Genomic DNA, 16,157 nt, shown 5'->3' with positions numbered 1-16,157 from the left:
ACACACAAGAGCAGGGGGAGCGGCAGAGGGAAAAAGGAAAGGGAGAGGCAGGCTCCCTGTGGAGCAGGGAGCCCAACTCAGGGCTCGATCCCAGGCCCCTGGGATCATGACCTGAGCCGAAGGCAGACGCTTAACTGGCTGAGCCACCCAGGCGCCCTTAGACAAGTCTCATTCTTGAGGTAAAACGGTAGGTTATCAATTCAGTTGTGACCACATATTGCTAGAGTCAAGATTAAGGTCCACTTTCTATCTACCAATGGCAATGCTAGATGCTTTGCAAACATTGTTTTACTCAATTTTCACAACACATCTATGAGGAAATGATACAGTTGTCCTCATAAAGAGGGAAATGGGAGGCCCTCAGAGCTGACATAGCCTGCTCAAGATCCTAACTAAAAGGGGAAAGCCAGGATTTCAAACCCAAGTCAAGCTATGCTACACGCCTTAGATGATAAAAGCAGTAATTATACCAGCTTAGGAAGAAAAGTAACATTTTCACACATTCTACAATAGAGCTTTTATTAAACATAGGGATGTACTTTTTGGTATGAAATCGAAAGAACATCTTTCTCCCCTCTGCCCTCATGAGGCCACCACTCTAGAACTTCATAAAAACACACTTTTGGCAGCAGTCATGACAAGGTGAAGGAAAGTGCAATCCTGAAGATAACACCATATAACCAACTAAAGGGGGGGAACAGAACCAGGAAGAGGTTAGTGGGTTTCTTGGCTAGCTCCCTGCTGAAGGCCCTAGTCCTGCTCATCTTCTCTCCACAGGGAACATGATAGGAGCAGAAGCTCCTGACTATTCTTTAAGTAATAACCGCCCAACTCCCTCAATAGCAGAGTTCTCCCACTTCCCTCTGTCCTAATGTTGTAAACACCTAATTTGTAACTTTTTTTTTTTTAAAGAGTTTATTTATCTGATGGGGGGGGAGAGAGAGAGAGAGAGAGAAAGCGCGCGCGCAAGAGCGTAAGCAGGGGGAGGGGCAGAGGGAGAAGCAGGCTCCCCGCTGAGCAGGAAGCCTGACTTGGGGCTCGATCCCAAGACCCCGGGATCATGACCTGAGCCGAAGGCAGACGCTTAACTGACTGAGGACCCAGGCGCCCCGATTTGTAACTTCTTTAAGAAAGTCCACTCAGGTTTACATTCTTGTCAAGTGCCCAAAATTGAGCTTCAAAACACAAAAATAACAACAAACAAAAAACCAAAGAGCAGTAAGTTTCAAAAGGATGTTAAATGAGACCCTTTCTAGATGAAACCCTAGAAATCAATTGGCCAAACAGATGCATAGCTGGAGACAACAGTTTATGAAAACAGATCCAGCTGGAAAATGCCTTGGGTACTCAATTAGATCCAGTTAGTCTGCATCTGTGGATTTAAAATGATCATCGTCCACAGTGGAATAGATGTGTCCCTCGTTGCTAAGAAAATCCACAGCTTGCCTAGAAAGAAACGGAAAAAAAAAGGCTCATTTTCAAACTGATGCAGAAGAAAGGAAACAGACTTTTGGATATGGCCAAACATAGATTTTGCTCACTTCCCACTCTCTACTTTGCTAAGAAGTCACAGCCATTTCGCTCACAGAGGGCTCGTACAGGGCGAAGTGCCATAAAAACTGCAGAAGTGAGATCGTGCATGGAGACTATGGCTATTAGAGCTGCCTTGGACCCCGGTCCCAAACTGTGTAAAGGCCAGAAAATAGAGCCTAACTCAAACGCCAGTCATCTAAAAATGCAGTCCAGCTTGCACATGGAACTCCTAGCATAAACAGCTATTTTTCAAAGTTTCTTCTCCTTACCCACCCACCAACCCTCTGGGAAGTAAAGCTCTAGGACGTAAAGGAAAGGAATGCAGGACAGAAATGGGAGGACACCTTCAAACCCTTCAAGACCTTCAGGATCAGTGTAACATATTTAATAATGTTTACTAACAGTAATTTAATAACAGTTAACATATTTATTTATTTTTTATTTTATTATTTTTAATAACAGTAATAATTTATAGAGCAACTACTACGTGACAGTGTTTCTGTACCTCATCATCACTGGATCTCTGGGAATTAATCCTCTGGATAGGATTAATATCTTCATTTTATAAAACACGAAATTAGACCTGAGCTTTTCTTTTCTGTGTAAACCTAGAATATCAACTGATTTATTTACAGTAACAAGTAACTATCAAAAGCACCAAAATACTCAGCTTGTTTGATTGGCTCATCAGAATCAGGAAGCTGCTCGTCTACCATGGAATCGGAAGGAGGTCGGAAGGACCGATAGGGTTTCAGCTCCAGACAACCAAATGCACATCTCCACAGTGGAAACAGTAACACCAATGGGACTGTCCATCTGAGGGCCAGGAGCTAAGGATCTCACTCCTCCACACTGAATTCCACAAGAGGTCAAATTTTATCTGGTCAATTTTGTTCAAAATTACATCCCCTGCACATAACGGGATCACTATTTGTTAAATGAACGACTGAATCAGTGATGTGACGGGTAGCATCATCTTTGTGAGTTCTTTTTCTATCTTCCATGACCAAACAACTTCCCTTCCGTCAATAAAGATGGCAGCTGACAGTTTTATTTTTATTTGTAATTCACTTCTCATTACCAGGAAACCCTGCTAAGGTAAAATGGGTACAATTCTGGAGCCCCAGCTGATGGAAACCAAATACTCACTTTATTGAGGCTACAGTCATGTGTTGGAGCTGGTTCTTGAGATCATGAAAGTTTAATCCTTCAGGTCTTGGACAAGCCTTAATCAAATTCAGCACCTGAAGATTCAAATGAGAAAGATTTGAGCAACTACTCTAAATCAACTCCCTTATGTAAACATGAGTGTCCCCCCTCCCCCCGCTTTTTTTAAGATTTTATTTATTTACTTGACAGAGACACAACGAGAGAGGGAACACAGCAGGGGGAGTGGGAGGGGGAGAAGCAGGCTTCCCGCCGAGCAGGGAGCCCAATGTGGGGCTCGATCTCAGGACCCCGGGACCATGACCCAAGCCAAAGGCAGCCGCTTAATGACTGAGCCACCCAGGCGCCCCTAAACCTGAGTCCCTTGATAAGAAAGAAATGAGTCAGGTCCTTAGCCTTAGAATCATTAAGGAAGTAACAAATTTAAGACTGTCTGTGCCTTAAATTTCTGAAGCCACTCAGTGTTTACCTGGTTTTGGGCCACAGTGAGGCCATTTGCTGGCATGGAGCTATTCCCACCAAAGTTCCCTGTTTCACCCATTCCTGGACTGCTGATAGGTGCTCTCCCTGCTGGGGGCTGAATTAAGAAAGAAGTTCACAGCATCAGAAAAATTACCAAGTTAAACACAGTCCTTGTTATTGTGTTATAGCCTATCAATAAGCGCTCACAAAAATAATTTAAGCCGTTTTCCCAATAACAATTGCTTACATTGGAAGGAGCAACTATCATCATTAATGAGTATTTCTAAGGAAGATAAAATGATTCTCTGAAGCATATATTATCAAACAGAGAGAGAGATACCTCCTAGCTCCTTGTTTTTGTGCTGTTGAGGGGAATCAAAGGAAAACTAGCACCAAGAAGAAAATCACCTGGAGATTTGCTATAATGGTATCTATCCTTGGTGCTTTATTATTCAAACATGCACTCGCTCACTCATTTATTTATTTATTTTTGGGAATTCTTACCTTGTTCCTGATTTTATTATTATTAAAAAGTTTTATTATTGAAATATAGTTGACACACAACGTTATATACATTAGTTTCAGGTATATAACATAGTGATTCAACAATTCTATACATTACCGGATGCTCACCATAAGTGTTCACCCATTTCACTCACCCCCCCACTCAGGCATTTACTGTCACCTAGGCATGAAGCATGACAAGGAGAGAAAAAAAAACAGTTCCCATCACTCTTTGTTCTTTTTTTATTACCAAACTTTTAACAACAGACTATAATCACTGTTTCCATTTCCTTTCTTCTTAGTCACTCCCCAGCCCACTATATTTGCACTCTCACTGAATATACCTCTGAAATTGTTCTCACCGAAGTCACCAATGACTTTTCAACCAATATACCCAACAGTCTCTTTCAGTCCTAACGCTACCTCTCAGAAAGACACGCTGACCACACTCCTCTTTAAATGTACCCACCACTCCCTAGGTTTCTTGATGGCATGTTCTTCTGGTTCTCCACTTACTTCTCAAACTCTACCTTCTCAGTATCCCTTACCAGCTTTTCTCTCTACCTATCTCCCAAAAGACTGATAGCTCCCCCAGGATTCCATCCCAGACCTCCTCCTGGGCCACAAATTCTTGTTCCCAGCCATGGACTGGATACGTCCACCTCTCTCTCTCACACACTCCGAAGTAAGATTACGACCCTCCCCAAACCTGCTTGCCCTGCTCTATCCCACCTCAGTGAGTAAAGCTAACCCAATCCTGCAGACTTCAGTCATCTGTGAGTCCATTCACTCACCTCCCACAGTCTGTCACCACAGCCTATCACACAAGCTTCAGCGTATCTCAAGTCCCTCTTCCTCCCCCTGGCCTCCCGATGGCATCTCAGCTGCTAGTCTCTTCCACTCCAGTCAACCTCCCTCTTTGCTACCACGTTAACAGCTTCGGATCCTGTGCCTCCTCTGGCTGGAAAGCTTTCAGGTGGCTCCCCCTGCCGGTGAAAAGATAAACCTAGACATTCAAGACCTACCACAACTAGATGTCAAAATCTGTCTGATTCTTGACTGTTCCTTCTCGACACACTTTACTCCCCAGCTGCACCTGGACTTCTTGCCAACTACAAACATGCCTCTGCCTCCAACATGTTCCCTGTCTAGAGTGCTCCTCCCCTCATCTGCCTGGTAAACACTGACTTCTCATCCTTCAAAGTCCAACTTAATCTCCACTGCCTTTGCAGAGCTTCCCAACACGCCCCAAGCCACGTCAGCCATGTTCTTCCTCCTTGGCTCTCACAGCAGCCATCACACTGTTCACCTGGCACTTTCCGCCACAAGCTCCTCCATTTTCACAGTGCCTGGTGCAGTATGTGCTCAGTCAATGTTTCATCCACTGGACTGAATAAATAAGGATGACAGAACATCAAACGTGTTAAGTATTCATAACAGATATAAGAGCACTGTGGAAGCTCGTTAGGAGAAATCCCATCCTGTCAGGAGACGCATTCATTCAATAAATGCTCATTAAATGTCTACTGCTTTGAGGTAATAAACAAAAATCAATTGTGGTCCCTGTTTTCAAGCCAGACGCCTTCATGTTGCCTGCTGGTAAAACAGAAGTCTCACATTTTATGATCCAGTAATACTGAACTGAATGCTATTTCTTTTTTTTTTTTTTTTTTTAAGACTTTATTTATTTGCGAGAGAGAGAATGAGAGACAGAGAGCATGAAAGGGAGGAGGGTCACAGAGAGAAGCAGACTCCCCGCTGAGCAGGGAGCCCGATGTGGGACTCGATCCCGGGACTTCAGGATCATGACCTGAGCCGCAGGCAGTCGCTCAACCAACTGAGCCACCCAGGCACCCCCATGAATGCTATTTCTTACCCAGATACTCCGCTGAAAGGGCATCATGCCCTGCTTCAGGTAACCCCACCTCACGTATCTTTCAGGACTTGGTTTAGGCATCACCTCCTCCAAAGGGTCTTTCTTGATGTCCAGGTCAGGACAGGAAACCCTTCACTGTGGTTCCACAACACCCTCTCCTTGCCACTTATCCTGTTTTTACTGCTTAAGTGATCTGAATCTCCACTGCTCAAACACAAACTCTGTGGGAAAGGGGTGTTTTATTTACTCCTCAATATAACTGTCTATACTTCCAGTTTCTACTCCCTAACCACCCATTTATTTATTTATGAAATATGTGATACATACATATATATGTCATTAAGTATGGTAATAAAATAAACACCCTAAACTTTCTATCCAATTCCGTTCTTTTTAACCCACTTCCCTCATCCTCTACTGAAGCCTCCCTTTTGAAGATCCAAGTTTCCAAATCCAGTAGTAGACGTCTCTCATCACCTGCCTTGACTTCAAGGCAGCATTCTACAGTTGATCACCTCCTCCCTCCTAAAATATTCTTTTCAGAATATTTCACAGAATCACATTTCCTGGTTTCCTCCTGCCAACTGGCAACTTTTTTGACTTCCACTGGCTCCTGTTTTACTCCAGACTTCTAAAGGTTACTGTGTCCCAGAGCTCAGGTCTCTGACCTCTTAACTCCCCAGTTATCTCATCTCATCTGAGGCTTTAAATATCACCTACACGATGACTCCCAAAGTTCCACCTCTAGCCCCGACCTCTCCCTTGGATCCCACCTCTACATATTCAACCATCCATTCTGTTCTCCACTTGGATATCTACCTGGCACCTCATACTTGGTAAGTCCAAACAGAACTCTGGATTTACCCTCCAAATGTGCTAGCTTCACTCAGTTGCTCAAGCCCCAAACCTAGAAGTCGTTTTTGAATCCTCCCTTTTTATATCCTATATTTGTAACCCACCAAGAAGTCCTGTGAACTCTACCTTCAAAATACATCAGAATCCAACCACTCCTTATCCCAGCTACTGCTACCACTCCCAGATTAATTCTGTTGCTATTCCTGGTGCCTCATCATCTACACTCCATACAGCAGCCCAGCCCAAGCGAATTTTTTAAAAGACATATCAGACCATGTCACTCCCTAGCTGAAACCTTCTAAGGGCCTAGAATAATGACTGGTACATACCAGGCTCAATAAATATTTCTCAAAGGAAGGAATAAATTAATGGATTTCTCTCTGTATCCCCGGTGCTTACCCAATTGTTTGGCACGGAATAGGATGCAATAGCATTCTTAGTGGCTCACGAGTTCTCTAGCCTCTCCTATTCTGTAACCAATAATCCTCCACCTGGGCACCAGAATCATCTAAGGACCTTTTTTTTTTTTTTTAAGTAGGCTCCATACCCAACATGGGGCTTGACTTCACAATCCCAAGATCAAGAGTCACATCCTCTACCATACCAACTGAGCCAGCCAGGTACCCCAATCTAAGGACATTCTAATACAAGAATAAAAAACTCTCTGTGTGGCCCTAGATGGACTGGCCAAATGGAATTTACACAGCAGAAAATAATGTTGAGAAATTTCAATATGAAGCAGGGAAGATAACTTCAGGGACAAAATAATGGTGCCTAATTTTTCCTATTTAGCCAACAGGTTAGAAGAAAAGCAGTAAAATGCTGTCCCCGTTGGAATATTTCTCTAAATATAATTCTGGAGCCAAGCACTCAGCCTACAATTATGTGTCTACACTTGAAGGTTGTCTCAGGCCTCGATCTTCCAAGTCAGTGGGGTTAGAGGAACCTGTAATTCTGAGAGAAACAAGAGTGCTTCCTTTGGAATAAAATAACATGGCAAAGCTCATGAAGAAAATGTTCTGAGGACTGAGTGAGGCCTTTCTTCTGGCTCAACCTTCAAACGTCAAGAAAATCAAAGCCAGAGAAGCCAGAAGCTGTCTATGTTTTTCCAGAGAAGAGGAAAAACTCTGAGAGTGAAGTTGCTCACCTGGCTGTTAGATTTGCTCAGGATCATGTGTGCATTGACAACTTCCAGAATATGTGTGGTGAACTCATTCATATCCTCCAGAGGCATGATCTTAAAGGCTACAAGGCTTTTTTTGTTCTAATAAAATAAAGAGAAAAATGTGAATAAAAGACGAGCACATTCAAATCAACCTTAGCTTAAAACACTGTGGCACTTGTCTTGGTTATAATATTTTGCCAATATGGAAAAAATGTGTTATATACTTAAAATTTTTAACTCAAGGTTAATCCTAATATAGTCATTAATGGGAGAAAAAAACAAAATCAGCTAAGAGTTGTTCAATAACTTGCCCAAGGTTACACAACAAGCAGAGTATAGTCTCCTGACTCCGAATCCAGTGTCCTCCCTTTTACCCCTAGTGGATGTCACTGATGGCGATTATAGATAGAGATCCTGTTCTTTCTCTACCATTCTATTAATTGTGTGTTTTCTCTTTCTTTCTTTTTTTTTAAAGATTTTCCACTGAATGTGGGGCTTGAACTCAACCTGGATATCAAGAGTTGCATGCTCTTCTGACTGAGCCAGCCAGGCACCCCTCCGTTAGTTCTATATTAAGCTAAAAACCCATTATTTCTCTTTGAAGAGAATAATGAAGTAATTTCAACCTAATTCCCATTTAACAGAAACACTTGGTTTCTGTTTCTAAGATTGGTTCAATCTTAAGTATCCTAAACTGAGGCATGAATCCAGAAATTGCTTTATGCAAATACATATGTTATATATTTTTTAGAAGATTTTATTTATTTATTAGAGAGTGAGCATATTTTCTGACTTTACCTGAAAAGATCTCAGATGGCCAGCTACTTTCACATATGTCTCTGGAGGAACCACTATGTTTTCACTGCTGGCATCCTAAAAGATAAATAGAAACATATCACATGAAGGTTTTAAGGATGTTGAGGAAATTTTAAAACAGCTAAAAAACAAAACAAAACAAAAAAACTGCTAAATTATGTACAGAAAGAGGGCATTATAAAGTAAGAGCACTAAAGGATCCTCATGTGGCACTAACTAGTTTGCCTGCCTTTTAGAATTTACCTTTTTAGAAAATCAGGCATTAGAATAAAAAGACCTCTAAAGATAATTTCTAGTTCCAAAGTTCTGTTATGTACATCATCGAAAAAGCAAACAATTATGCACTCTTGCTCAATGCTGTTGGGCACACAACTTTCTGGTGGATATACTCATCAGCATAGCAATAATACATTTAGGAATTTAAGGAAAAAAGAACATGCATTAAGATTTAGCTTCTTTCTTTCTTTACTTACTTATTTTTAAAGATTTTATTTATTTGACAGGGAGAGAGCATGCGTGCACGCACAAGCAGGGGGAGCGGCAGAGGGCAGAGGGAGAAGCAGGCTCCCCACTGCACAGGGAACCCAATGCGGGGCTCAATTCCAGGACCCTGAGAGCATGACCTGAGCTGGAGGCAGACGCTTAACCGACTGGGCCTGTCCCACAACTTGTGCTTTTTTAAGTGAAAATAGTATACAAAGTGCTTATGATCCAAATTTTCTATAATGATAAAATATAAAAAAACAAGTGATCTTTTACCTAATTAAATATAAAAAGAATAAGGGCACCTGGGTGGCTCAGTCATTAAGGGTCTGCCTTTGGCTCAGGTCATGATCCCAGGGTCCTCTCTCAGTCTCTGTCAAATAAATAAATAAAATCTTTAAAAAGGATAAAAAGTATAGGTTTCCTTTTAGTTTATTTTCTCCATGTTTATACAGATACATACATGTTGCTTTGCAAAAATGGGGTCATACCATGTATACCATCTTGTAACATGCTCTTTTCCTCTCAAGTTTATGGTAAACACTTTGTAACAGTATATCCATTTCTATATCACCTTATATCATAAATATATCATGGTTTAATAGTGCCCTATTGCTTGCATTTTGAAATTTTTTAAAAATAATTCTTTTCTTTTTAAAGCTTTTATTTATTTATTTGAGAGTGAGAGAGAGAGAGAGAGAGAGAGAGGGAGAGAACACAAGGGTGAGGGGCAGAGGGAGAAGCAGACTCCCTGCTGAGCAGGGAGCCAATGTGGGGCTCGATCCTAGGACTCCAGGATCATGACCTGAGCCGAAGACAGACACTTAACTGACTGGGCCACCCAGGCGCCCCTGAAATTTTTTTTTTTTTTAAAGATTTTATTTATTCATTTGACAGAGAGAGACACAGTGAGAGAGGGAACACAAGCAGGGGGAGTGGGAGAGGGAGTAGCAGGCTTCCTGCTGAGCAGGGAGCCAGATGAGGGGCTCGATCCCAGGACCCTGAGATCATGACCTGAGCCGAAGGCAGACGCTTAACGACTGAGCCACCCAGGCACCCCATGAAAAAAATTTTTTTTTTTAAAAAGATTTATTTGAGAGAGAGTGCACGCAAATGGGGGAGGGGCAAAGGGAGAGGGAAGCAGACTCCCCGCTGAGTGCAAAGCACAACTCAGGGCCCAGTCTCACAACCCTGAGATCATGACCTGAGCCTAAACCAAAAGTCTGACACTTAACCAACTGAGCCACCTAGGTGCCCCTGAAACTGTTTTTAATTTTTCATTATTATAGACAATGCTATGATCAACACTCTTACAACTGAATCTTTGTATATACATCTTTAATTATTTTCTTAATGTAAACCTCTAGCAGAGAAGTGCTAGATCAGCATTTTTATGATGGACGATTTTGATCACCAGCTGACTTTTGAGGTAGGTTATACCAATTTATACTCAAACCATCAAGGTAGGATGGCATCCATTTCCCTTGACTAACAATGACAAATCATTCAACAAATATTTAATTAAGTGCCTACTAAGTGCTAGAGGCACTGTGTTAGCTACTACTCTTACCAGAAGTGGACACTGTCATTCTTTTTTTTTCTATGCTAATTTAATAAATTAAAAATGGCAGGGCTCCTGGGTGGCTCAGTCGGTTAAGCGTCTCACTCTTAATTTACGCTCAGGTCATGATCACAGGGTTGTGAAATCGAGCCCTGCGTGGAGCCTGCTTAAGATTTTCGCTCTCCCTCTGCCTCTGTCCCACCACCCCTTCCTTCTCTTAAAAAAAAAAAAAATCCCTCTTCCACAGAGTTTGCATTCTAATGTCTCCTGTCACTTGCCTTTTAACTTTGCTTATACTATAGTGAAGTTTGGAACATTGTACATTTTTATGAATTCAAATGTATTAACCTTTCATTTTAGGGTTTCTGCCTTTGATGTCCTGTTTATAAATTATTTTTATACTAAGAAATTAAAAAGACCGAAAAAGTCCAACATCTCCAGAGTCCCAAAATAGCCCCACCCTAATTCAAAAATAACTGCTTACATCTGTGTCAACCCACTGGCGAACATCCATGGGTGCAGCCGTCATGTCATCTATTTTGTACACGATGTTGGTTGGGGCCTTTTCTGCATGTCTGATTATACCCACAATAGTGACCTAGAGCAGAAGAAAAAAGAAAAGGTTGGTTTTCCTGGAAACTAAAACAACATTTATGTATTTTTAAATAAATAATTTTTATTTCATTCTTCACATGATGAAGGGACTCTTCCACAAACTATTTTACTTACCTGTGAGATCTCAACATTCCCAATTTTGAACATTTCATCAACCAGAGTGGCAGAAAGCAGCTGAGATATGGTACAGGGTACAATGTGCTGGGCTCGGACCCTCTGAAAAGAAAATGTATAAATTCAATTAAGAAAATAATAATTACCACCCATTAACACATTTCATGTGCCAAGCACTTTACATACATCATAACATTGAATCTTCAGAATGAATCTCATCACCCTTGCTTCACAGAGATAGAAACCAAGATCATATAGCTAACAAATACCACACTTTAGAATTCAAACTAGGTGTGTCTGACTCCAAAGCTCCTGATCAATGGGTAAGTTTGTGTAGCACTATGGTTTCACTAAAATGAGCAGGCCAGAGTGGGGACAACATAAGGAAGGATGACCTGCTTCCGGGACAAAACTTACACTCCAGTTTTAGGACAAAGGCAAGCCAGAGCTGGCTGTTTAGTTCACCAATGACATGAGATGGTATTTGGAAAGGGTTTGAGAAATGGCCAGTAGAGACAGAACTTTGGAGTTGTTCTAAGTCTCATGATAAAATATAACAAAGTTCGAGGTATAGCTTTCTTAAGGACAGGTGCTCTGACAATCGGATGAAAGTCCTGGGGAAAATGGGATAAGGGCTTGGCCACACTGGACATCTTAAAGGGAAAGGACACGACATGTTGGGCAGAAGAATGTCCAATGAGGACATTGAAATCCCATTCAAAAGCAGCCTAACAACACTGTAAACTCTTATTGTCACCTACCACTGGCCAGGGCTTGTCTCATGCATAAAGATGAGAAAAATGGAATAGGATTTACTCTCAACACACTCCTACCTAATGGAGGCACAAATGTAAATAACAAACCGGTCTTGATATACTATAGAATGAGATGCACTACATGGGATCCCAGAAAAACGTACTGGCACTTTCAAGAGTTAGCATTCGGGCTCTACCCTGAAGTATGAAAACGTCGACAGTAAAAAAACAATAAGGGATGGGCATTTCAGGCTAAGGGTAAATATGCACTCTCACAAACTCATTTAGGAAATAAGTACATGGAAGAAAATGCACGATGGATTAAAGATTAGAGTTCTTCTTGTCGGAAATCAACAACCTAATAGCTATCTACATGTAAGACATAATAGACTCTTGGCACTCATGGGTTTAGCAGTTTCAGCTTTGTCCTGAAGGTCTATGATACTTGCAACATTTCCTCCTGCTGAAACCTCATTCTGAATGGTGAGTATTGCCAGGACGGTAAAAAGGAAGCACTGCCAACTAGCAGCACACATCACAAAAGGCGGCAGTGAAGCTTGAGGGTTAAGATATGGCTCTGTCACTCAGGAGCAGTGTGTTCTTGGTCATGTTTTTCAACTCATTTCTTAGTTTTCTTATCTGTAAAACTAGGAATGATAAAATCATGAAAAGTAAGTATATGGTGAAGCACCTAGAATAATACCTGGCGCATCGTAAGCACTCAAAAAATGTTAGCAAACGTTATTTGGTCAACTAGTGTTCCTCACCGTTTAGATCTGTAATGGCTTTTACTAAGGATGTGGGGTATCAACAACGCTTTTCAATTTTACCTTATGGAATTGGTAAAGTTCATATAGGTGAAGTCACATGCAACACTGGTATCAATAGATTTAAAATTTGCTGAGGTCCCATGTTTTAGCTCTCACTACGATATATTCTGTTTCCACCTATCACTGGTGAGCTTTTCATTGTATTTTCCGTGTAAGAAAACTAAGAACCACTATTGGGAACAGGAACAAGAACATGGGCTTTGGTGCCTCGCAGTCCTACAGACCTGTGTTCAATCCCAGCTCCATAGCTCTGGACATGCCACCACCTCTTCTGTCAAATGAGAATATCCACCTTCCAAATTGTAAACAAAACATATAATGGATATAAAAGTGCTAATGCTGGTTTCTACATGTAGTATGTATTCAACAAATACTATTACTCCTCAGATAAAAAAAAAGTTACATACGGGTAATGATTGAGGTATTAGCAATACTTTCAAATTCATCTCAAATCACAGGTATTTCTTGTTTTTTAAGCACCTATTATTATTCCAAGGAGTTCCTGGTTTGTTCCAAAGAGATTCACAGAGAGTGTGCCAGCATAAGTATATTTAATTTTTTTTTTTTTTTTTTAAGATTTTATTTATTTATTTGACAGACAGAGAGATAGTGAGAGAGGGAACACAAGCAGGGGGAGTGGGAGAGGGAGAAGCAGGCCTCCCGCGGAGCAGGGAGCCCGATGCGGGGCTCGATCCCAGAACCCTGGGATCATGACCTGAGCCGAAGGCAGACGCTTAACGACTGAGCCACCCAGGCACCCCATTAGTATATTTAATTTTTAAAAAATTCTTTTCTAGCTGACTATGAATCACAGGTTACTCTGACAGTATTGTATGAAACCACCATTTTTATGGGTAAAAAGCTGTCACTACTGAAAATTTCACATGGTTCAAGAAAATGTAACAGGCTTACGGTAGATAGGAAACCGTTTAGATAGGGTGTTTATCTAATTTACTGTGGAAAAGGCACTAGATTTAGAAACAAAAAGATCTGGGTTGAGTCTCTAGCTTACAACCATCATCACTCTCTGAAAAGCTGTCTTAATAGGGTGCCCAAGCTAGGGATCCTGAGAGAAAAATTCTATCTACTGGAATGAAGAGAACAGTTAAGCTCAGAAAAGATGAAAACCAATGATCTTTTGTTTTCTCCTTCACAACCTGAAGGAAGACAAAGAGTACTAAAGTCCCCCCGGTCTTCCTGGGAAAAAGGAAACTGCAAAAGAGAAGCTGCTCACCAGATTTTGGATTTGCTCAGCATCCTGTATGCATTATCTAGTTCCACTTACTTACTAGCTATAGAAGCTTAGGCAGTCCCTTCACCTCCCAGACCCTCTGTTGTACAATGGGATAAACAATAAATACCTTATGGGATTATATGAAATAATTTGTATGAAAAATATAAAGCAATGTCCAAATATATGGGAATTATCAATTCTTTCCCATTGACACACACCCCTGAATTAACAGTTTAGGTAAAAGCTAATCAACCTGTACAAAAAAAACAGAACCTGCTAATACTGAATCTTAACACCACATCTGAATGACACCTAACGAGTAGCCAAATCAACCTTGTATTTAAAGGATGCAATCAATAGCAGTTGTTAAATGCAAACTCTTTTCTGAAAGAGTGAATAACAAGCATTTGGACAGCTTTTTACAGATCACTTTCCTATATATTACATCACCTTAATATCAATTCTCAGAACCAGTGATGTACGTAGTACGGTACCATTATCAGATGAGAAAAACCAAGGGCCACAAGGTTCAAGTTGCTGTACTAAAGATACTGCCACTTAAAAGTTGATTCCAGACACTATCTATCCTGGCTCCAACACTCATGTTCTTTTTAACAAAAATATCTGGGACCAGGGGTGTCTGGCTGGCTCAGTCAGAAGAGCATGTGACTTGATATCAGGGTTCTGAGTCCGAGCCCCACGTTGGGTGTAGAGATTACTTAAATGAAAACTTAAAAAAATCTGACACCATTTATTGAAAGTGACTACAGGGCGTGCACTTTATATATACTATATATTAGAATATTAAGTCTCACAACAGCCTTGTAAGGTATGCATTATTAATCCCATTTAGTAGTAACCCCATTTGATTCCCGATGTTACTAAATTTGTCCAATGAAACCCTGTGTGTCAGAGCAATGGTACAACATCGATCTACCGGACTTCGAAGACCATGCTCTTTCCACCGCTTTTTATCACCTCATTACATTTAATTAAAAAAAAAAAAAAAAAAGATTTCGAATACATGAAGAATGCAAATACGCTAGTAACATAGTCCAGTTTTCCCACAAGACTGATTCATTAGCTATATTGGTAAATTTCAAAATAAAGCCAATTCAACGGTGGAAGTTAAAGTAGGAGAAATTTCATTTTTTAATCTTACAGCACTTAATTCTAAGATTCGGTAAGGCAATAATTGGCAATTATCCAATCAGTTCGTGTTTGACATGTTTCGCCGCATAAATTTTCTCTCAGGGGCGAGTTAGGAACTTCAGGACAGAATGAAATAAAACGAAATACTCTTTCAACCTACTGATTTCTTTTCAACCTGCGAAGGTGTCGGCGATCCAAAGCCCCCGGGCGACTGCGTGTAGCCGCCCGCTCCGCCAAAGGAGGAGCTGCTGTAGCTTTCAGATCCACCTGGTTTTAAACAACAGTATCAATGCCTGTGCTGCCTTCCAAGCTTCTGAACAACCCACAGGCCCCCTCAGACTTCACCCCACCGCCAACCACTCCCAGCATCGCCCTAATCTTCCCCACCACCTTGCCCTGGCCCCCCGCCCCTTCGCCACCCCTTCCCTCCCCCACTCACACCGTCACACGCCTCTCCGACCCCCGCCCTCCTGCTAAATCCTCCTTGCGACTCTCATCCTTACTAAACCACATCTTGGTCCCGACTCCCTCAGGAAAGAAGTCCAGAAGACGCCTGTCTGGTGAGTTCGTCTGACTCCTCAGAACCCTGCTGCGGCCGCAGTGTTAAGTCCACTTCCCGCTGGTGCCACAAACTCCTTCCCGCGAACGACGGAACCAATCAGCGTCCAGAACGCTTCTTGCCTCAGCCAGTCAATGCTCACGAACTCTACGCTTTTTCCTGTCTTACCTGGCCAAGCTTATGAAAACGCGCATTCTGCATCCGAGGGGGCCGGAAGCCTCTGCGGCCATTTTTACTAAGGGCAAAACAAGCTGCGCAAGCGGAAGCAAGGAGCGGCGAGAGGCTGATAGGGCGTGTCTCAAGAAAACAACCAATCAAAATGATAATTCCGAATCTCAGGTCGCATAATCCCACCCCCGTCAGTGAGCGACATTTTACAGCACTTCCTTTGTTTGGCGTCCTCCTGTTCCCGCCAAACTCTCACCAATCAGACGACGCCTTAATCTACACCGCTGCGGCAGAATTCTTGCTTCGGC

At 41.7% G+C, this 16,157-nt stretch overlaps 1 protein-coding gene across 4 annotated transcripts; it reads right to left on the bottom strand.

Annotated features, from left to right (window-relative positions):
* Window positions 1-1,049: 1,049 nt before the first annotated feature.
* Window positions 1,050-15,909, bottom strand: RPA2 (replication protein A2). Of its 4 annotated transcripts, none has more exons than XM_032390132.1 (9): window positions 15,626-15,909; window positions 15,283-15,389; window positions 11,152-11,253; window positions 10,907-11,020; window positions 8,361-8,435; window positions 7,545-7,661; window positions 3,170-3,277; window positions 2,683-2,777; window positions 1,050-1,446 (listed from the first exon to the last, which is right to left on the bottom strand). In XM_032390132.1, exons 1-9 carry the CDS (start codon window positions 15,633-15,635, stop codon window positions 1,362-1,364), a joined length of 813 nt encoding a protein of 270 aa, XP_032246023.1. In that variant the 5' UTR covers window positions 15,636-15,909; the 3' UTR covers window positions 1,050-1,361. The 4 variants fall into 4 exon arrangements, with proteins under 4 accessions (XP_032246023.1, XP_032246038.1, XP_032246045.1 ...); XM_032390147.1 differs by having other exon boundaries at window positions 15,850-15,909; XM_032390154.1 differs by lacking the exon at window positions 15,283-15,389.
* Window positions 15,910-16,157: the final 248 nt, after the last annotated feature.

Source organism: Phoca vitulina, unplaced genomic scaffold, assembly GCF_004348235.1.
Source record: "Phoca vitulina isolate PV1807 unplaced genomic scaffold, GSC_HSeal_1.0 scaffold2, whole genome shotgun sequence".
Taxonomy (NCBI): Eukaryota; Metazoa; Chordata; class Mammalia; order Carnivora; family Phocidae; genus Phoca; species Phoca vitulina.
Note: the sequence above shows the minus strand (reverse complement) of the source record. Positions and strands in the feature narration are given on the sequence as shown.

Excerpts from the sequence above, each read along its gene's own strand:
- RPA2 (XM_032390132.1), bottom strand. Across the intron at positions 7,662-8,360 it reads GCCATCTGAGATCTTTTCAG|AACAAAAAAAGCCTTGTAGC; the intron begins GTAAAGTCAGAA and ends TTATTTTATTAG. Across the intron at positions 1,447-2,682 it reads ATGACTGTAGCCTCAATAAA|GCAAGCTGTGGATTTTCTTA; the intron begins GTGAGTATTTGG and ends GTTTCTTTCTAG.